This window comes from Coloeus monedula, assembly GCF_965178545.1.
Source record: "Coloeus monedula genome assembly, chromosome: 40".
NCBI lineage: Eukaryota > Metazoa > Chordata > Aves > Passeriformes > Corvidae > Coloeus > Coloeus monedula.
Genome location: NC_138820.1, coordinates 564,568 through 587,184, shown reverse-complemented (window position 1 = coordinate 587,184; position 22,617 = coordinate 564,568). Strand labels below are relative to the sequence as shown.

Genomic DNA, 22,617 nt, shown 5'->3' with positions numbered 1-22,617 from the left:
TTTGGCGGGATGGCCACGCCCACACGCTCGCCGTGACCACGCCCCCCTCTCTAGCCCCCCCAGGCCACGCCCCTTGTGCTAATTAGGTGGTTAATCACCTCCCCGAGCCACGCCTCTTATGCTAATGATGGCTTATAAACGCCTGAAGCCCCGCCCTTTATGCTAATAGCCCAGGCAGAAGCTGCCTGGCCCCTCCCCTTATGTTAATAGCCGGCGCTGATGCCCCTCTAGCCCCGCCCCTTATGCAAATGATACGAGCCAAAATGCCCCGCCCCTTATGCCAATAGCTCATTCAAAGCCTCGCCGCCCCGCCCCTTATGCTAATGAGTAGTTCTGATGTCCCCAAACCCCTCCCCTTATGCTAATAGCGCTGCCTAATGACCCAAAGCCACGCCCCTTATGCTAATAGAGGTTATAAACGCCAACAACCACGCCCCTTATGCAAATAGCCCAATCTGAAGCCGCCTAGCCCCATCCCTTATGCTAATGAGGGATCCAAAGCCTACATACCACGCCTTTTATGCTAATGAGACGTTCAAACCCCCCCTTGCCCCGCCCCCTTCATGAATAGAACGGGATTGATGCGCCTCGCCCCGCCCCGTATGCAAATGAGGCAGCGGGAGCCCCCCGTGATTGCTTCGCTCGCCCCGCCCCTATGCAAATGAAGGGGCGTGGCCTCCCTCGGTTCCCACCGTCCCCCATTGAGAGATTTGGGGACGGGAGGGGGGGGGGGGCCTTAAAGGGCCCGCGCGGGGCGGGGGGGGAGGGCAGAGGATACTGGGGGGGACTGGGAGGACTGGGGGGTTACTGGGAGCTCGGTGGGGGGTAACTGGGAGCGCTGGGAGGCTACTGGGAGCACTGGGGGTGGTTACTGGGATGTAACTGGGAACGCTGGGGGTTACTGGGAGCACTGGGGGTGGTTACTGGGAGCTAACTGGGAGCACTGGGGGTGCTTACTGGGAGCTAACTGGGAGCACTGGGGGTTACTGGGAGGTTGATGGGAGCACTGGGAGTCACTGGGGATTTATTGGAAGCACTGGGGGATGGTTAGTGGGAGCACTGGGGGGCACTGAGGGGTTACTGGGAGCGCTGGGGGTGGTTACTGGGAGCGCTGGGGGTGGTTCCTGGGAGCACTGGGGAGCACTGAGGGGTTACTGGGAGCGCTGGGGGTGGTTACTGGGAGCACTGGGGAGCACTGGGAGGCTACGGGGGTGGTTACTGGGAGGTTACGGGGGGTTACAGAGAGCACTGGAGGGTTACTGGGAGTGGGAACTGGGAGCTCTGGAGGGTTACTGGGAGCACTGGGAATAATGGGGAGCTCAGCGGGGGGTAACTGGGAGGGCTGGGGGAGTAACTGGGAGCACTGGAGGGTTACTGGGATGTAACTAGGAGTGGGAACTGAGAGCACTGGAGGGTTACTGGGAGCACTGGGAATGGGAACTGGGAGCTCTGGAGGGTTACTGGGAGCACTGGGAGTGGGAACTGAGAGCACTGGAGGGTTACTGGGAGTACTGGGAGTGGGAACTGGGAGCTCTGGAGGGTTACTGGGAGCACTGGGAATGGGAACTGGGAGCACTGGGGGGTTACTGGGAGCACTGGGAATGGGAACTGGGAGCACTGGGAGCACTGGGAATGGGAACTGAGAGCACTGGAGGGTTACTGGGAGCACTGGGAATGGGAACTGGGAGCACTGGAGGGTTACTGGGAGCACTGGGAATGGGAACTGAGAGCACTGGGAGCACTGGGAATGGGAACTGGGAGCACTGGAGGGTTACTGGGAGCACTGGGAATGGGAACTGAGAGCACTGGGAGCACTGGGAGCACTGGGAATGGGAACTGGGAGCACTGGGAGCACTGGGAATGGGAACTGGGAGCACTGGAGGGTTACTGGGAGCACTGGGAATGGGAACTGAGAGCACTGGGAGCACTGGGAGCACTGGGAATGGGAACTGGGAGCACTGGGAGCACTGGGAATGGGAACTGGGAGCTCTGGAGGGTTACTGGGAGCACTGGGAGTGGGAACTGAGAGCACTGGAGGGTTACTGGGAGCACTGGGAATGGGAACTGGACGCACTGGGAGCACTGGGAATGGGAACTGGGAGCACTGGGAGCACTGGGAGCACGGGGAATGGGAACTGGGAGCTCTGGGAGCTCTGGGAATGGGAACTGGGCGCACTGGAGGGTTACTGGGAACACTGGGAGCTCTGGAGGGTTACTGGGAGTACTGGGAGTGGGAACTGGGAGCTCTGGAGGGTTACTGGGAGCACTGGTAATGGGAACTGAGAGCACTGGAGGGTTACTGGGAGCACTGGGAATGGGCACTGAGAGCACTGGAGGGTTACTGGGAGCACTGGGAATGGGAACTGGGAGCTCTGGAGGGTTACTGGGAGCACTGGGAATGGGAACTGGGAGCACTGGAGGGTTACTGGGAGCACTGGGAATGGGAACTGGGAGCTCTGGAGAGTTACTGGGAGCACTGGGAACACTGGGAGCTCTGGAGGGTTACTGGGAGCTCTGGAGGGTTACTGGGAGCACTGGGAATGGGAACTGGGAGCTCTGGAGGGTTACTGGGAGCACTGGGAATGGGAACTGAGAGCACTAGAGGGTTACTGGGAGCACTGGGAATGGGAACTGGGAGCACTGGGAGCTCTGGGAATGGGAACTGGACACACTGGAGGGTTACTGGGAGCACTGGGAATGGGAACTGGGAGCACTGGGAGCTCTGGGAGCACTGGGAATGGGAACTGGGAGCTCTGGAGGGTTACTGGGAGCACTGGGAATGGGAACTGGGAGCACTGGGAATGGGAACTGGGAGCTCTGGAGGGTTACTGGGAGCACTGGGAATGGGAACTGGGAGCACTGGGAGCACTGGGAATGGGAACTGAGAGCACTGGAGGGTTACTGGGAGCACTGGGAATGGGAACTGGGAGCACTGGAGGGTTACTGGGAGCACTGGGAATGGGAACTGAGAGCACTGGGAGCACTGGGAATGGGAACTGGGAGCACTGGAGGGTTACTGGGAGCACTGGGAATGGGAACTGAGAGCACTGGGAGCACTGGGAGCACTGGGAATGGGAACTGGGAGCACTGGGAACACTGGGAGCACTGGGAACACTGGGAGCTCTGGAGGGTTACTGGGAGCACTGGGAGTGGGAACTGGGAGCACTGGAGGGTTACTGGGAGCTCTGGGAATGGGAACTGGGGGAACTGGGGGAACTGGGAGCACTGGGAGCACTGGGAGCCCTTGGACCCCCCCCAGGGCCGTCCGTCCTCGCGCGGTAATTAACGAGGGGGGGGCGGGGTTAATTGGGGCGGGGTTAATTGGGGCGGGGTTAATTGGGGGCGGGGCCTACGCGGGGTCACTCGAGGTCAAGTTCGTTGGGGGAGACCCCCAAAGTTCCCAGCCCCGCTCCCAGTTCGCCCAGTCCCAAACTGGTCAGACTGGGAGACCCCTCCTCAAAGTGGGGGGGGGGGGAGTCGGGGGTCTGGGGGGGTCCCAGAGGTTTTTGGGGGGCACCCAAATATTTTGGGGGGTCAGGAATTTTGGGGGAGGTCTGGAATTTGGGGGGGGGTCAGGAATTTTGGGGGAGGTCTGGAATTTGGGGGGGATCAGGAATTTTGGGGAGGAAGAGGAATTTTTGGGGGGGTGTCAGGAATTTTGGGGGGCGTCAGGAATTTGGGGGGTGAGGAATTTTGGGGGGGTCAGGATTTTGGGGGTGTCAGGAATTTTCGGGGGTGTCAAGAATTTTGGGGTGGATCAGGAATTTTGGGGGGTGTCAGGAATTTTGGGGGGGCGTCAGGAATTGGGGGGGGTGAGGAATTTTGGGGGGGGTCAGGATTTTGGGGGGGGTCAGGAATTTTGGGGGGGTGTCAGGAATTTTGGGGATGAGGAATTTTGGGGGGTGTCAGAAATGTTGGGGGGCGTCAGGAATTTGGGGGGGTGAGGAATTTTGGGGGGTGTCAAGAATTTTGCGGTGGATCAGAAATTTTGGGGGGGGGGGTCAAGAATTTTGAGGGGGGGGAGGTTGCCAGGAATTTTTTTTTGGGGGGGGGGGTGTCCCCCAGAAATCCAGGAGGGTTTGGGGGGGGGGGGGGATGTCCAGGGGGAACCCCCAAAATTCCAGTGGGGGGGGGGAGGGGAAGAGCTCAGACCTGGGGGGGGGGAGACACTTGGTGGGGTGGGGGCTCAAATTTTGGGGGGGGGGGGGAGAGCCACGGAGCTCGAGGGGGGCTCGGTCTCCCGGGGGGAGCCCCAGGCATCCCGGGGGGGGCCCCCAAGGATCCGGGGGGGGCCCCAAAAGGGATTTGGGGGGGGTGGGGGGGGCCCCGTCCGGCCGCGCGTGCCCGGGCGAGCGCTCGCGGCTCCCCGGTAACGGCGCGTCCCGGCCGCGGCCGCCGCCAAAGCCCCCCCGGACCCCCCCCCCCACACACCGACACCCACCCCGAGCCACCGGGGGGGTCCCGAATTCCCGGGGGTTCCCCGATTTCACGCGGGGGGGGGGGTCAGGAATTCTTGGGGGGTTCCGGATTCGTCCCGAATTCTTGGGGGTTCCCCGATTCACGGGGGGGGGGTCGCGAATTTTTGGGGGTTTCGGATTCATGGGGGGGGTCCGGAATTTTTGGGGGGTTCCGGATTCATGGGGAGGGTCGAGAATTTTTGGGAGGTTTCGGATTCATGGGGAGGGTCGAGAATTTTTGGGGGGTTCCGGATTCATGGGGGGGGGTCGCGAATTTTTGGGGGGATTCGGATTCCTGGGGGGGGGGTGTCCGGAATTCTTGGGGGTTCCCCGATTCACGGGGGGGGGGTCGCGAATTTTTGGGAGTTCCGGATTCATGGGGGGGGGTCCTCGCGAATTTTTGGGGGTTCCGGATTCATGGGGGGGGGGGTCCCGAATTTTTGGGGGGGTTCTGGATTCATGGGGGGGGGTCCGGAATTCTTCGGGGGTTCCGGATTCATGGGGGGGGGGGGGGGTCCGGACGGTTTGGTATCCTGGGTTTAATTGGGGGGGGGTCCCGAATTTCTGGGGTTTCCCGGATTCTTGGGGGGGGTCCCGAATTTTTGGGGGTTTCGGATTCATGGGGGGGGTCCGGAATTCTTGGGGGGTTTCCGGATTGATGGGGAGGGTCGAGAATTTTTGGGGGGTTCCGGATTCATGGGGGGGGGTCGCGAATTTTTGGGGGTTCCGGATTCATGGGGGGGGGGTCCCGAATTTTTGGGGGGGTTCTGGATTCATGGGGGGGGCCCGGAATTCTTGGGGGGTTTCCGGATTGATGGGGAGGGTCGAGAATTTTTGGGGGGTTTCGGATTCATGGGGGGGGGTCGAGAATTTTTGGGGGGATTCGGATTCCTGGGGGGGGGTGTCCGGAATTCTTGGGGGTTCCCCGATTCACGGGGGGGGGGTCGCGAATTTTTGGGAGTTCCGGATTCATGGGGGGGGGGTCCCGAATTTTTGGGGGGGTTCCGGATTCATGGGGGGGGGTCCGGAATTCTTCGGGGGTTCCGGATTCATGGGGGGGGGGGGGGGTCCGGACGGTTTGGTATCCTGGGTTTAATTGGGGGGGGTCCCGAATTTCTGGGGTTTCCCGGATTCTTGGGGGGGGGTCCCGAATTTTTGGGGGGTTCCGGATTCATGGGAGGGGTCCCGAATTTCCGGCGGGTTCCCCGACTCATGGGGGGGGGCCCCGAATTTTCGGGGGGTTCCGGATTCATGGGGGGGGTCGAGAATTTTTGGGGGGTTTCCCGATTCACGGGGGGGGTCCCGAATTTTCGGGGGGTTCCGTATTCATGGGGGGGGTCGAGAATTTTTGGGGGTTTCCGGATTCACGGGGGGGGGGCTCCGGAGGGTTTGGTATCCTGGGTTTAATTGAGGGGGGGGGTCCCGAATTCTTGGGGGGTTCCGGATTCATGGGGGGGGTCCCGAATTTTTGGGGGGTTCCGGATTCACGGGGTGGGGTCGCGAATTTTCGGGGCTTCCGGATTCATGGGGGGGGTCGCGAATTTTTGGGGGGTTCCGGATTCACGGGGGGGGTCGCGAATTCTTGGGGGTTTCCCGATTTCGGGGGGGGGTCGCGAATTCTGGGGGGGTCCGGATTCATGGGAGGGGTCCCGAATTTCCGGCGGGTTCCCCGACTCATTGGGGGGGGGCCGAATTTTTGGGGGGTTCCGGATTCATGGGGGGGGTCGAGAATTTTTGGGGGGTTTCCCGATTCACGGGGGGGGGTCCCGAATTTTCGGGGGGTTGCGGATTCATGGGGGGGGTCGCGAATTTTTGGGGGTTCCGGATTCATGGGGTGGGGTCGCGAATTTTTGGGGGGGTTCCGGATTCATGGGGGGGGTCCCGAATTTTTGGGGGTTCCCCGATTCATGGGGGGGGGTCCCTAATTCTTGGGGGTTCCCGATTCATGGGGGGGGTCCCGAATTTTTGGGGGTTCCCCGATTCATGGGGGGGGGTCCCTAATTCTTGGGGGTTCCCGATTCATGGGGGGGGTCGCGAATTTCGGGGAGTTCCGGATTCATGGGGGGGGTCCCGAATTCCCGGGTCCCCTGGGATCAATGAGGGGGGAGATCTCCGGGATCAATGGGGGGGGGGGGTCCCGGGATTATTTGGGGGCGGTCCCAGGTGCCTGAGCCCCCCGGGGTTAACGGGGGGGTGTCCCGGGGTTATTTGGGGGGGTCCCAGGTGCCTGAGCCCCCTGGGGTTAATGAGGGGGTGTCCCGGGGTTATTTGGGGGGGGTCCCAGGTGCCTGAGCCCCCCGGGGTTAACGGGGGGGTGTCCCGGGGTTATTTGGGGGGGTCCCAGGTGCCTGAGCCCCCCGGGGTTAATGGGGGAGGGGTCCCAGGATTATTTTGGGGGGGTCCCAGGTGCCTGAGCCCCCCGGGGTTAACGGGAGCCCCCGGCCCGTGGATCCCCCGGGGCTTCTCACCCCGGGGGTGGTTGTGTGGGGGGGGGGGCTGGGGGGGTTTGGGGGGGGGTCGGGGGGGCCGCCCCCGGGGGATTTGTTTAATCCCCGGGCGGGGCTAATCCGACCCCGGGGCACCGGACCCGCCGCGGGTCGGGGCAGCTGCGCAGGTGAGAGCGGGGGTCCCGGGGGGGGGGGGGGGGCAGGGGTCATGGGGAGGGGTCCCGAGGGGGTCGTGGAGCTCTTGGGCTCGTGGGGTCAGGGGTCGGGGTGTCCGGGATGTCCGGAGGGGGGTCCGGGGTGTTTTAAAGTCCTGGGGTCAATGGGGAAGGGGGAGGGGGGGGGTCCCGTGGGGTCAGGGATCGCCGGGGGGGGGTGGGGGTCCCCTGGGATCAAAGGTTGGGGTCTCCCGGGGTGGGGGGTTAACAGGGGGCGGGGGAAATTCTTGGGGGGTCCCGTGGGGTCAGTGCGGGGGGGGTTTCAGGGGTGGGGGGGGTCTGTGAGGGTCCTGAGGGGAGGGTGGTCTCTGGGCGGGGGTCGTGGGTGCCTGGGACCCTGGGGTCAGAGGTCAGGGGTTCTCCCGGATGTCCCCGGGGTTTTACGGGGGGGGGGAAATCCTGGATTTAGGGTGGAGTTTGGGGGGGGGTCCCGGAGTTGGGGGTCTCCGGGGGTGGGTGGGGGTCCCTGAATTTATGGATTTAGGATGGTCCCGATGATTTGGGGGGGGGGGGGCGTGGGGGTCCCAGGTCCCCCTGTCCCCCAGGGTCAGGGGTCTCCTGGTCACCCGCGACCCCCGAGGAGGGGGGGGGGGGGTCCCTGATGGTCCGGGGAGAGTGAGGGGGGGGGTCCCTCCCCATCATCCCCAGTAAGATCCACCCCATGTTGGGGGGGGGGTGCGGGGGTGGGTGGTCTCTCCCAGAATCCTTTGCGGCCGCATTTTAAAGGTGGGGGGGGGGAATGTGACCCCGTTCCCATCCCGCCCCGCGGCCCCGGGGGCTGTCGGGATTCCGGGATTGGGGGGGGGGGGGGTCGAGGGGGGGTCTCGTGCGAAGAAGGGCCGGGAAAGCGGCTTAGGCACGCGCTGAGCCGCTTACGCTAATTATAGCGCGGGCCCTTTAAGAGCTGCGACCCCCCCCCCCCCTCCCATCCACCCCCCCCGCCGGGTGGGAGTTAATCCAAAGGGGGGAGGGGACGTGGTCCCATCCCTGTGTGTCACAGGAGGGACCCCCACACCCCCCAGACCCCCCCGTGTGTCACCCAAGGAACCCCCAGACCCCCCCGTGTGTCACATGAGGGACCCCCCGTGTGTCACACAAGGCACCCCCAGACCCCCCTGACCCCCCGTGTGTCACATGAGGGACCCCCAGACCCCCCTGACCCCCCCGTGTGTCACATGAGGGACCCCCAGACCCCCCAGACCCCCCGTGTGTCACATGAGCCCCCCAGACCCCCCGTGTGTCACATGAGCCCCCCAGACCCCCCCGTGTGTCACACGAGGGACCCCCAGATCCCCCAGACCCACAGGTCACCCCAGACCCCATCACTTTGCCCCCAGACCCCCCCACAGGTGTCCCCCCAGTCCCCCCCAGTCCCCTGCAGTCCCACCAGTCCCCCCCAGTCCCACCAGTCCCCCCCAGTCCCACCAGTGCCACCCAGTCCCACCACCGGTGCCCCCAATACCTCCCCTTCTCCCCCAGCCCCCCCCACCCCTCCAGGTGTCCCCCAACCCCCCCACCCCCGGCAGCCATGGACATCGGGGGCCTGGAGACGGTGGTGGCCAACTCCGCCTACGTGTCCGCGCGCGGTGGCCCCAGCTCGGGGAAGGATCGCCGGTCGAAGGCGCGGCTCCGCCTGCCCCACATCTCCCAGTGCGAGGCCCTGCGCGCCCAACTGGGAAGCACCACCGGCACCCAGAACGGGGGTCCCGGAGCCCCCGGCCACAGCCAAGATGGTGGCCAGGACACGTCGTTCCGGTGGCAGTGCGTGGATCAGCCCATCGGGAAGCTGCTGTTCCGGCGGTTCCTGGAGGGAGCGCCGGAATTTGCCGCGGCCGGGGCGTTGTGGTCGGAGATTGAGGCCTTCGAGCAGTGCGAGGACACGGAGAGAGAGGAGTCGGCCAATCGGCTGCGGAGCCGGTTCTTCACGCCGGGAGGGTCAGAGCACTGCGGCTTCCTCAGCGCCGCTGCCACCGCCCGGCCCGCAGGTGAGGGGTGGCGTGGGTGGGGTGCCAATATGGCGGCTGTGACATTGATATGGCTGACATGGCTCCAATATGGTGGACATGGCATGGGTATGGCGGTTGGGACATCATCATGGAGGACATAATACCAGTAGGGTGGATGTGGCACCAACATGGCCAACATGACACAAACGTGGTGGATGTGCGACATCAACATGGGCAACATGGCACCAGTATGGTGGACATGGCACCAATATGGCTGACATGGCATCAACAGGGTGGACATGACACAAACATGGTGGACATGGCACCAACATGGCCGACATGGCACCAACATGGCCAACATGGCACCAGTATGGTGGACGTGGCACCAACATGGCCGACATGATACAAACATGGTGGATATGTGGCACCAATATGGCCGACATGGCACCAATATGGTGGACATGGCACCAATATGGTGGACATGGCACCAATATGGCCAACATGGCACCAACATGGCCGACATGACACCAACATGGTGGACATGGCACCAACATGGTGGACATGGCACCAATAGGGTGGAAATGGCACCAACATGGTGGCCATGACACCAACATGGCCGACATGGCACCAACATGGTGGATATGTGATATCAACATGGCCGACATGGCACCAATATGGTGGACATGGCACCAATATGGTGGGCATGGCACCAATATGGCCAACATGACACCAATATGGCAGTATGGCAGACATGACACCAACATGGCGGACGTGACACCAACATGGTGGCCATGGCACCAAAATGGCGGCCATGACACCAATATGGTGGACATAGCGCCAACATGGAGGCCATGACACCAACACGGCAGTAGCCGTGACACCATGGCGGCCCTGATGGTCTTGACCATGATGCCACCAATGATGACCATGACACCTCAGTGGCCACCATGATTGTGAGGGTGGCCACGATATCCCAACAGTGGCCATGATGATGTCAGCAGCCATGACACCCCAATGGTGGCCATGACACCCCAACGGTGGCCATGATGATATCGGCAGCCATGATGCTCCAATGGTGGCCATGATGGTATTGGCAGCCATGACACCCCAATGGTGGCCACGTCACCCCAATGGTGGCCATGATGATATCAATGGCTGTGACACCCCAATGGTGGCCATGATGATGTCAGCAGCCATGACACCCCAACAGTGGCCATGACAGTATTGGCAGCCATGACACCCCAGTGGTGCCCATGACACCCCAACGGTGGCCATGATGATGTCGGCAGCCATGACACCCCAATGGTGGCCATGACACCCCAACGGTGGCCATGATGATGTCGGCAGCCATGACACCCCAATGGAGGCCATGACACCCCAACGGTGGCCATGATGATGTCGGCAGCCATGACACCCCAATGGTGGCCATGACAGTATTGGCAGCCATGACACCCCAGTGGTGGCCATGACACCCCAATGGTGGCCATGACAGTGTCAGCAGCCGTAACACTCCAATGGTGGCCATGACAGTATTGACAGCCATGACACCCCAATGGTGGCCATGTCACCCCAACGGTGGCCATGATGATGTCGGCAGCCATGACACCCCAGTGGTGGCCATGACACCCCAATGGTGGCCATGACAGTGTCAGCAGCCGTAACACTCCAATGGTGGCCATGACAGTATTGACAGCCATGACACCCCAATGGTGACCATGTCACCCCAACGGTGGCCATGATGATGTCGGCAGCCATGACACCCCAGTGGTGGCCACAATGATATCCCCAGCCACAACCCCCCCATACCCCTCACCATTGCCCCTCAGGTTCCACCACCCCAGCCGACGCCTTCTTGCCGGCGCGGCGGGAGCTGCTGGCGCACCTGGAGACGGCGGCCTGGGCTCCGTACCGGGCCTCGCCCGAGTTCAGCCGCTTCGTGCAGTTCAAGTGGCTCGAGAGCCAGGCCGTCAACGCCGACGCCTTCGTGGAGTTCCGTGTGCTGGGCAAGGGCGGCTTCGGCGAGGTCTGCGCCTGCCAGCGCCGCGCCACGGGCAAGATGTACGCCAACAAGCGCCTCAACAAGAAGCGCCTCAAGAAGCGCAAGGGATACGAGGTGGGGGCTGCCGGGGGTCCCCATGGGTGTCCCTCGGTCCCCTCGGTGGTCGCTCTGTCCCTCCAGCAGTTCCTCTGTCCCCAAAATTGTCCCCTCTGTCCCCAAATCTGTCCCCCCAGATGTCCTTTGGGTCTCGTGTCCACCCCTCTGTCCCCAAAATCGTCCCTTGGCGCCCTCAGTGGTTCCTCTGTCCCCGAATCCATCCCTCTGTCCCCAAATCTGTCCCTCTGTCCCCCCAGATGTCCCTTGGGTCTCGTGTCCACCCCTCTGTCCCCAAAATCGTCCCTTGGCCCCCTCAGTGGTTCCTCTGTCCCCGAATCCACCCCTTTGTCCCCAAATCTGTCCCTCTGTCCCCCCAGATGTCCTTTGGGTCTTGTGTCCACCTCTCTGTCCCCAAATTCGTCCCTTGGCCCCCTCAGTGGTTCCCTTGTCCCCGAATCCACCCCTCCGTCCCCAAATCTGTCCCCCCAGATGTCCCTTGGCTCTTGTGTCCATCCCTCAGGCCCCTTGGGCAGTTCTCAATGTCCACTCACGTTCTCAGTCCCCTTTGGATGTCCCTCTGTCTCCTCAGTGCTCCCTGTGTCCCCTTCTCCATCCTTTTGTCCCCGCAGGTGTCCCAGTGGCCTCTTCGTGCTTCCTCTGTCCCCAAAATCAGTTCCTCTGTCCCCAAAACCTGCTCCTCCGTCCCCAAATTTGTCCCTTGCCATGTGCCACCTGAGTGTCTTTGGCATGTCCTTGCCCTGTTCCCTCGTCCCCCTCCCCACGCCCTGTCGCCGTGGCCGTGGTGGTGGCCAGCCCATGTCCCTGGCATGTCCCTGACGTGTCCCTGGCACATCCCTGACGTGTCCCTGGCATGTCCTTGACGTGTTCCCGGCTTGCGCAGGCGGCGCTGGTGGAGAAGCAGATCCTGGCGCGCGTCCACAGCCGCTTCATCGTGTCCCTGGCCTGCGCCTTCCAGACCAAGACCGACCTCTGCCTCGTCATGACCATCATGAACGGCGGCGACCTGCGGTACGTGGGGTGGCGTGGCCTCGGGGTCACACCGAGGTGGCATTGGGGTGACCCTGATGGGATCTTCACATGGCTTTGGATTGGCCTTGGTGTGACCCTGGTGTGACCTTGGTGTGGCTTTGGTGTGACCGTGGTGTGATCCTGGTGTGATCCTGTGGGGACCTTGGTGTGATCCTGGTGTGGCCTTGGTGTGACCTTGGTGTGGCCTTGGTAGGACCCTGGTGTGACCCTGGTGTGGCTTTGGTGTGACCATGGTGTGACCCCGGTGTGACCCTGGTGTGACCATGATGTGACCTTGGTGTGATCCCAGTGTGACCCTGCTGTGACCCTGGTGTGGCCTTGGTATGACCCTGCTGTGACCCCGGTGTGACCCTGGTGTGACCCTGCTATGATCATGGTGTGACCCTGCTGTGACCTTGGCATGGCCTCGGTGTGACCCTGCTGTTACCCAGCTGTGACCCTACTGTGACCTTGGTGTGACCTTGGCATGGCCTCGGTGTGACCTTGGTGTGGCCTCGGTGTGACCCTGCTGTGACCATGGTGGGACCATGGTGGGACCCCGGTGTGACCTTGGTGTGACCTTGGCATGGCCTCGGTGTGACCCTGCTGTGACCCTGCTGTGACCTTGGTGTGACCTTGGCGTGTGTCCCTTGTGATGGGGACAAGGGCAGTGCTGGGGTCTCCATTTCACGTCCCCACATCCTTGGCATGTCCCCACCATGTCCCCAGAGTGTCCCCAAGTACCGCAGTGTCCCCAAGTGTCCCCAATGTCCCCAATGTCCTCTGATGCCCCTGATGTCCCCAATGTCCCCCATGTCCCCCATGTCCCTGATGTCCCTGATGTCCCTGATGTCCCCAAGGTCCCCCATGTCCCTGGTGTCCCCAATGTCCCCAATGTCCCTGGTGTCCCCATGTCCCCAATGTCCCCCATGTCCCTGATGTCCCCAATGTCCCTGATGTCCCCATGTCCCCAGTGTCCCCCATGTCCCCCAGTGTCCCCCATGTCCCCGATGTCCCTGACGTCCCCAATGTCCCCCACATCCCCCATGTCCCCGATGTCCCCAGTATCCCTGGTATCCCCCATGTCCCCCATGTCCCCCACGTCCCCAATGTCCCCAATGTCCCCCATGTCCCCCATGTCCCCCATGTCCCCCATGTCCCCAGGTACCACATCTACAACGTGGACGAGGAGAACCCGGGCTTTGCGGAGCCGCGCACGGTTTTCTACACGGCCCAGATCCTGCTGGGGCTGGAGCACCTCCACCAGCACCGCATCGTCTACCGCGACCTCAAACCTGAGAACGTCCTGCTCGACGATGCCGGTGACAGCGGGGGAAGGGACAGTGGGGACATCGGGGGACATGGGGACATTGGGGACATCGGGGGACATGGGGACATTGGGGACATCGGGGGACATGGGGACAGTGGGGACATGGGGGGACATGGGGACAGCAGGGAGAGCGGGGCTGTGGGGAATGAGTGGGACACTGGGGACATCACTGGGGACATCACTGGGGACATCAGGTCCTGCTGGGGCTGGAGCACCTCCACCAGCACCGAATCGTCTACCATGACCTCAAACCCGAGAACGTCCTTGGGGACATCGGGGACACTGGGGACATTGGGGACATCGGGGACATTGGGGACACCAGGGACACTGGGGACATTGGGGACACTGGGGACACCAGGGACACCAGGGACACTGGGGACATCGGGGACATTGGGGACACTGGGGACACTGGGGATGTCACTGGGGACATTGGGGGACACTGGGGATACTGGGGACACCAGGGATGGGGGGGACATTGGGGACATCAGGGACTTTTGGGGACATTTGGGATATTTGGGATATTGGGGACATTTGGGGCATCATGGACCCATGGGGACACTGGGGACACTGGGGACACCGGGCACTGGGATGGGTTCCTGGGGAGGTGCTACTGGCGCTCACTGGTGCTCACTGGTGGTCCCTGGTGCACACTGGTGCTCACTGGTGCTCCCTGGTGCTCATTGGTGTTCACTGGTGCACACTGGTGCACACTGGTGCTCCCTGGTGCTCACTGGCGCTCACTGGTGCACACTGGTGGTCCCTGGTGCTCACTGGTGGTCCCTGGCGCTCACTGGCACTCACTGGCGCGCACTGGCGCTCACTGGTGCTCACTGGCACGCACTGGTGCTCACTGGTGCTCACTGACGCTCACTGGTGCTCACTTGCGCTCACTGGTGCTCACTGGTGCTCACTGGTGCTCACTGGTGCTCACTGGTGGTCACTGGCGCGCACTGGTGCTCACTGGTGCTCACTGGTGCTCACTGGCACTCACTTGCGCTCACTGGTGCTCACTTGCGCTCACTGGTGCTCACTGGTGCTCACTGGCACTCACTGGTGCTCACTGGTGCTCACTGGCACTCACTGGTGCTCACTGGCGCTCACTGGCACACAGGCCACGTCCGTCTGTCCGACATGGGCCTGGCCGTGGAGCTCAAGGACGGAGAGAGCAAAACCCGCGGCTACGCCGGGACCCCAGGTGGGGACAGGGGGACACCGGGGGGGGGGGGGACATTGGGTACGGTGAGGACATGAGGAGCTCCCCCAGCCACCCAAGTCCATCCCCCTTGGGGACACCTGTGTCCCCTGTGGTCCCCTGTGTCCCCCCTCAATGTCCCCTGTCCCCGCAGGGTTCATGGCCCCCGAGCTGCTCAAGAACGAGGACTACGACTGGTCCGTCGATTACTTCACGCTGGGGGTGACGGTCTACGAGATGCTCGAGGCCAAGGGCCCCTTCCGGCGGCGAGGAGAGAAGGTGACCCCACCCCCAGGACCCTCTCTCCCCTCCAGACCCTCCCAGTAGCACCCAGTGTCTCTCCCAGTAACCACAGGAACCCCCCAAGGAACCCCCAGGAACATCTGAAGGTTCCAAGGAAGCTCCCCAAAACCTCCCATGGGCCACCAGGAATTCCCCAAAAATCATCCCAGGGCTGCCAGAAACCTCCCAGTACAGCCCAGTATGGTCCAGTATCCCCCCAGTACATCCCAGTACAGCCCAGGATCTCCCAGTAACCACAGGAACCCCAGGAAGCCCAAGTGCCATCTGAGGGCTCCCAGGAAACCGCTCCCCCCACCCAAGAACCTCCCAGGGATGCCGAATAAACTCCCAAAAAATCCCCAGAACCCTCAGGAACCCTCAGGTCCCTCAGGAACCCCTGAGGAACCTCCAAGAACCTCCCCCAGGACCTTCAGAAACCCCCGAGAACCTCCAAGAAACCCCCCAGGACCTTCAGAAACACCAAAAACCTCCAAGAAAGCCCCCAGGGCCTTCAGAAATCTCCAAGAACCTCCAAGAAAGCCTCCAGGGCCTTCAGAAATCTCTAAGAACCTCCAAGAAAGCCCCCAGGGCCTTCAGAAACCCCCAAGAACCTCCAAGAAACCCCCCAGAACCTTCAGAAACACCAAAAACCTCAGAGAAACCCCCAAAGAACTCCCCAGGACCCTCAGAGAACTCCCCACAACCTCCAAGAAACCTTTGAGGACCCTCAGAAACCCCCAAGAAAGCCCCCAAAGAACTCCCCAGGGCCTTCAGAAACCCCTGAGAACCTCCAAGAAACCCCCAGGGCCTTCAGAAACCCCCAAGAACATCCAAGAAACCCCCCAGGACCCTCAGAAACCCCCAAGAACATCCAAGAAACTCCCCAGGACCTTCAGAAACCCTCGAGAACCTCTGAGAAACCACCCAGGGCCTTCAGAAACACCAAAAACCTCCAAGAAACCCCCAAAGAACTCCCCAGGGCCTTCAGAAACCTCCAAGAACCTCCAAGAAACCCCCCAGGGCCTTCAGAAACCTCCAAGAACCTCCAAGAAACCCCCCAGGGCCTTCAGAAACCTCCAAGAACCTCCAAGAAACTTCGAGGACCCTCAGAAACCTCCAAGAAAGCTCCCAAAGAACCTCCCAGGACCTCCAAGGACCCATCCCACCCCCCTTTTTTTCCCCCACAGGTGGAGAACAAGGAGGTGACGCGGCGCATCCTGAACGACCCCGTGAGCTACTCGGACAAGTTCAGCGCCGCGGCGCGCGGGGCCTGCGAGGGGCTCCTGGCCAAGGACCCCCAGGTCCGCCTGGGCTTCCGTGACAACGACTGCGCCCAGCTCAAGGCCCACCCTTTCTTCAAGAGCATCAACTGGGGACGTCTCGAGGCCGGTAACGGCCGGGGTGGGGTGGGAAGGGTCCCAAGGGGGGTTGGGGGTCGTGGAATGGGGTCTCCAGTGGGTGGTCGTGGAGGTGGGGCTTGGTTGAGAGTTGGGTGGTCAAGAGTTGGGGTCTCCAATGGGTTTTGGGGTCTTCAATGGGTGTTGGGGTCTCCAGTGGGTGTTGGGTGCTCATGGAGGTGCCTCCATCGAGTGTTGGGTGCTCCAGATTTGGGGTCCCAATGAGTGTTGGGGGTCAGGAAATGGGGTCTCCAGTGGGTGGTCGTGGAGGTGGGGCTTGGTTGAGAGTTGGGTGGTCAAGAGTTGGGTGGTCAAGAGTCAGGGTCTTCAATGGGTGTTGGGGTCTCCAACGGACATTGGGGACCAATGGAGGTGGATCTCCAATGGGTTTTGGGGGTCTTCAATGGGTGTTGGGGGTCCCCAATGGGTGTTGGGGGTTCTACAATGGGGTCTCCGTTGACCGTTGGACATCCCAAACTTGGAGTCTCCAAAGGGCGTTGGGTGCTCATGGAGGTGCCTCCATCGAGTGTTGGGTGCTCCAGATTTGGGGTCCCAATGAGTGTTGGGGGTCGGGGAATGGGGTCTCCAGTGGGTGGTCGTGGAGGTGGGGCTTGGTTGAGAGTTGGGTGCTCAAGAGTCGGGGTCTTCAATGGGTGTTGGGGGTCCCCAATGGGTGTTGGGGGTTCTACAATGGGGTCTCCGTTGACCATTGGATGTCCCAAATGTGGAGTCCCCAAAGGGCAGTGGGTGCTCATGGAGGTGCCTCCATCGAGTGTTGGGTGCTCCAGATTTGGGGTCCCAATGAGGGTTGGGGGTCGGGGAATGGGGTCTCCAGTGGGTGGTCGTGGAGGTGGGGCTTGGTTGAGAGTTGGGTGCTCAAGAGTTGGGTGGTCAAGAGTTGGGGTCTTCAATGGGTGTTGGGGTCTCCAACGGACGTTGGGCACCCATGGAGGTGAATCTCCAATGGGTGTTGGAGGTCCAACAATGGGGTCTCTGTTGACCGTTGGACATCCCAAACTTGGAGTCTCCAAAGGGCGTTGGGTGCTCATGGAGGTGCCTCCATTGAAAGTTGGGTGCTCCAGATGTGGGGTCCCAATGAGGGTTGGGGGTCGGGGAATGGGGTCTCCAGTGGGTGGTCGTGGAGGTGGGGCTTGGTTGAGAGTTGGGTGCTCAAGAGTTGGGGTCTCCAATGGGTTTTGGGGTCTTCAATGGGTGTTGGGGTCTCCAACGGACATTGGGGACCAATGGAGGTGGATCTCCAATGGGTTTTGGGGGTCTTCAATGGGTGTTGGGGGTCCCCAATGGGTGTTGGGGGTTCTACAATGGGGTCTCCGTTGACCGTTGGACATCCCAAACTTGGAGTCTCCAAAGGGCGTCGGGTGCTCATGGAGGTGCCTCCATCGAGTGTTGGGTGCTCCAGATTTGGGGTCCCAATGAGGGTTGGGGGTCGGGGAATGGGGTCTCCAGTGGGTGGTCGTGGAGGTGGGGCTTGGTTGAGAGTTGGGTGCTCAAGAGTTGGGTGGTCAAGAGTTGGGGTCTTCATTGGGTGTTGGGGTCTCCAACGGACGTTGGGCACCCATGGAGGTGAATCTCCAATGGGTGTTGGAGGTCCAACAATGGGGTCTCTGTTGACCGTTGGACATCCCAAACTTGGAGTCTCCAAAGGGCGTTGGGTGCTCATGGAGGTGCCTCCACTGAGTGTTGGGTGCTCCAGATTTGGGGTCCCAATGAGTGTTGGGGGTCAGGAAATGGGGTCTCCAGTGGGTGGTCGTGGAGGTGGGGCTTGGTTGAGAGTTGGGTGCTCAAGAGTTGGGGTCTCCAATGGGTGTTGGGGTCTTCAATGGGTTTTGGGGTCTCCAGTGGGTGTTGGGTGCTCATGGAGGTGCCTCCATCGAGTGTTGGGTGCTCAAGAAATGGGGTCCCCAATGGGCCTTGGGGGTCCAACAATGGGGTCTCCATTGAGTGTTGGGTGCTCCAGATTTGGGGTCCCAATGAGTGTTGGGGGTCGGGGAATGGGGTCTCCAGTGGGTGGTCGTGGAGGTGGGGCTTGGTTGAGAGTTGGGTGCTCAAGAGTTGGGTGATCAAGAGTCGGGGTCTTCAATGGGTGTTGGGGTCTCCAACGGACATTGGGGACCAATGGAGGTGGATCTCCAATGGGTTTTGGGGGTCTTCAATGGGTGTTGGGGGTCCCCAATGGGTGTTGGGGGTTCTACAATGGGGTCTCCGTTGACCGTTGGACATCCCAAACTTGGAGTCTCCAAAGGGCGTTGGGTGCTCATGGAGGTGCCTCCATCGAGTGTTGGGTGCTCCAGATTTGGGGTCCCAATGAGGGTTGGGGGTCGGGGAATGGGGTCTCCAGTGGGTGGTTGTGGAGGTGGGGCTTGGTTGAGAGTTGGGTGCTCAAGAGTCGGGGTCTTCAATGGGTGTTGGGGTCTTCAATGGACGTTGGGTGCTCATGGTGGTGCCTCCACTGAGTGTTGGGTGCTCCAGATTTGGGGTCTCCAATGGGTGTCGGGGTCTCCAAGGGGCTGTTGGGGGGGTCCAGAAGGTACCTGAGATATTGAGGGGGGCTACTGGGGGGGTCGCAGGACCTCTTTGATAGCACCCAAAGATAACGCGGGTGGGGGTGGGGTGGGGTGGTCTCTCCTGTCTCCCCCCTCCTCAGGTCTGGTGCCCAAGGACCTGGGGGCTACTGAGGGGCTACTGGGGGGGTCCAGAAGTTACCTGAGATGCTGGGAGTCACCTGAGGGGGGGGTACCTGAGATTTTGGGTGATTCCAGGAGGAACTGGGGGCTACTGGGGGGCTACTGGGGGGGTCCCAGGACCTCTTTGATGTCACCCAAAGATAACGTGGGTGCGTGGGGGGCCCCCCCATCTCAGGTCTGGTGCCCCCCCCGTTCGTGCCCGACCCCCGGCGCGTGTACGCCAAGGACCTGGGGGACGTGGGGGCTACTGGGGGGCTACTGGGGGGGTCCAGAAGTTACCTGAGATACTGGGAGTCACCTGAGGGGGTACCTGAGATTTTGGGTGATTCCAGGAGAAATTGGGGGCTAGTGGGGGGCTACTGGGGGGGTCCCAGGACCTCTTTGATGTCACCCAAAGATAACGTGGGTGCGTGGGGGGCCCCCCCATCTCAGGTCTGGTGCCCCCCCCCGTTCGTGCCCGACCCCCGGCGCGTGTATGCCAAGGACCCGGGGGCTACTGGGGTGCTACTGGGGGGCTACTGGGGGGGTCCAGAAGTTACCTGAGATGCTGGGAGTCACCTCAGAGGGGGTACCTGAGATTTTGGGTGATTCCAGGAGGAATTGGGGGCTACTGGGGGGCTACTGGGGGGCTACTGGGGGTACCTGAGATACTGGGAGTCACCTGAGGGGGGAGTACCTGAGATTTTGGGTGATTCCAGGAGGAATTGGGGGCTATTGGGGGACTACTGGGGGGCTACTGGGGGTACCTGAGATACTGGGAGTCACCTGAGGGGGGGTACCTGAGATTTTGGGTGATTCCAGGAGAAATTGGGGGCTACTGGGGGGCTACTGGGGGGGTCCAGAAGTTACCTGAGATACTGGGAGTCACCTGAGGGGGTACCTGAGATTTTGGGTGATTCCAGGAGGAACTGGGGAGGACCCTGGGGGTATTGGGGGGCTACTGGGGGGGGTTCCAGGACCTCTTCGATAACGTGGGTGCGTGGGGGGCCCCCCCATCTCAGGTCTGGTGCCCCCCCCGTTCGTGCCCGACCCCCGGCGCGTGTACGCCAAGGACCTGGGGGACGTGGGGGCCTTCTCGACGGTGAAGGGCGTGGAGCTGGACGCGGGGGACACGGCCCTGTGCGACACCTTCGCCTCGGGGACCGTGCCCATCCCCTGGCAGGAGGAGCTGATCGAGACCGGCGTCTTCGAGGAGCTCAACGTTTGGGGGGCCCCGGGGACGCTGCCCCCCGACCTGGACCCCAATTCCGCCGGGGGAGGGGGAGGGGGGAAATCGTCCACCTGCAGCCTGCTGTGAGCGGGGAAAGGTGGGGGAGGGGCACCCCGAAATTATGGGGGGGAGGGGGGGTCTTCATTTTGGGGGGGGGGGGGGTTTGAATTTGGAGCCAAAAAATGGGGGAGGTGCTGCTTAAGGGGAGGTGGGGGGGGGGGGGAAGTGGGGGGCGTGTTCCTGGCTTTGGAATGGGGGGTTTTAAAAGTGGGGATCCCCCCCAATTTGGGATACCGGGAATGGGGGTTCAAAAAGTGGGGATCCCCCCCAATTTGGGATATGGGGAATGGGGAGGTTCAAAAAGTGGGGACCCCCCCCAATTTGGGGTATGGGGAATGGGGGTTCAAAAAGTGGGGATCCCCCCCAATTTGGGATATGGGGAATGGGGGTTCAAAAAGTGGGGATCCCCCCAATTTGGGATATGGGGAATGGGGGTTCAAAAAGTGGGGATCCCCCCAATTTGGGATATGGGGAATGGGGGTTCAAAAAGTGGGGACCCCCCCAATTTGGGATATGGGGAATGGGGGTTCAAAAAGTGGGGATCCCCCCCCCAATTTGGGATATGGGGAATGGGGGTTCAGAAAGTGGGGACCCCCTCAATTTGGGATATGGGGAATGGGGGTTCAAAAAGTGGGGACCCCCCCCCAATTTGGGATATGGGGAATGGGGGTTCAAAAAGGGGGGATCCACCCAACTTTGGGATACCGGGAATGGGGGGGTGCAAATGGGGGGGGTGGCCCTGCCTTGGGGTTTGGCTCAAATTTTGGGGGGGTGGGGGGGTCCCCGGATGCTGCCCCCCGACGTCGACCCCAAAATTTGAAGGGGGGACCCCAACATTTTTTTTGGGGGGGGGGGGGGGGCACAGGTGTGACCTGAGGGAATGGAGGGGGCTCCAAAAGTGGGGGATCTCAATGGGGGGGTTTGGAAGTGCGGGACCCCCCCCCCCCCTTTGGGATACCTAAATACGGGATTAAAAAGGGGGGAACCCCCATAATGACCCCCCCTCCCCAAACCCCAAAGCCCCCCCCCATAAAAGAGACACCCCAAAATTTGGGGGGGATGGGGCGACCTGGGGACACCCCAAAACACGAGGGAACCCCAAATGGGAGTCGCCCCCTCCCCCCCCGATCCCCGGGGGGGGACCCCCAAATTTATTTCCCCCCCCCCGTGACTCAGGGACACCCTTTGGGCCCCTCCAAAAAAGGGGGGACCCATCCCCCCCCCCCAAAAAAGGGGGGTTCCCCCTCCCTTCCCCCCCCCCCCCCCCCGTTCGTGTACAATAAATCGTGGTTGTTGCTGCTCCACCTGGGGGGGGTCTGGATTTGGGGACCCCCCGGTGTCACCCCCGGTGTCCCCAATGTCCCCTTTGCCCTCTGTGTCCCCTCCCAGTGTCCCCAGTGCCACCCCAGTGTCCCCCAGTGCCACCCTCACTGGGATGCTGAACCCCCCCCCCGCCCCCCCATGTCACCAATGTCACCCCAATGTCCCCAACGTGTCCCCCCCCCCGTGTCCCCACCCCGTGCACCCCGAAATGCCCCCGTCCCTGTGTCCCTCCAACACCCCAATGTCCCCCTGTCCCTGTGTCCCCACGTGTCCCCCAATGTCCCCCCAATGTCGCTGATGTCCCAATGTCTCCCAATGTCCCCCAATGCCCCCCCAATGGCCCCCAATGTCTCCCAATGTCCCCAATGCCCCCTCAATGTCACCCCAATGTCCCCCAATGTCCCCAACGTGTCCCCCCCGTGTCCCCACCCCGTGCGCCCCAATGTCCCCCTGTCCCTGTGTCCCCACGTGTCCCCCACCCTCACGTCCCCACTGTCCCCAATGTCCCCGACGTCCCTGATGTCCCCCATGTCCCCAATGTCTCAATATCCCCCATGTCCCCCCATGTCCTCGATGTCCCTCAATGTCGCTGATGTCCCCATGTCCCCAATATCCCCAATGTCCCAATATCCCCGATGTCCCCCCATGTCCCCAATGTCCCCCATGTCCCCCGTCCCTCCATGTCCCCCCAATGTCCCCCCGATGTTCCCCCATGTCCCCCCAATGTCCCCATGATGTCCCCTCACCCCCATGTCCCCCCACATCCCTCCCGATGTCCCCACGTCCCCATGTCCCCAATGTCCCCATGTCCCAATGTCCATCCATGGCCCCATGTCCCCCAATAGTCCCCCAATGTCCCCTCACCCCCCATGTCCCCCCACATCCCCAATGTCCCCAATGTCCCCCCAATGTCCCTGATATCCCCAATA

The 22,617-nt window shown here is 61.9% G+C and overlaps 1 protein-coding gene across 1 annotated transcript; it reads left to right on the top strand.

Annotated features, from left to right (window-relative positions):
* Positions 1 to 8,647: 8,647 nt before the first annotated feature.
* Positions 8,648 to 20,392, top strand: GRK1 (G protein-coupled receptor kinase 1; the record flags this gene model as incomplete). The annotated part of the gene is made up of 8 exons (XM_082300542.1): positions 8,648 to 9,104; positions 10,892 to 11,178; positions 12,062 to 12,189; positions 13,354 to 13,511; positions 14,631 to 14,714; positions 14,866 to 14,990; positions 16,181 to 16,382; positions 20,097 to 20,392. 8 exons carry the CDS (start codon positions 8,648 to 8,650, stop codon positions 20,390 to 20,392), a joined length of 1,737 nt encoding a protein of 578 aa, XP_082156668.1.
* Positions 20,393 to 22,617: the final 2,225 nt, after the last annotated feature.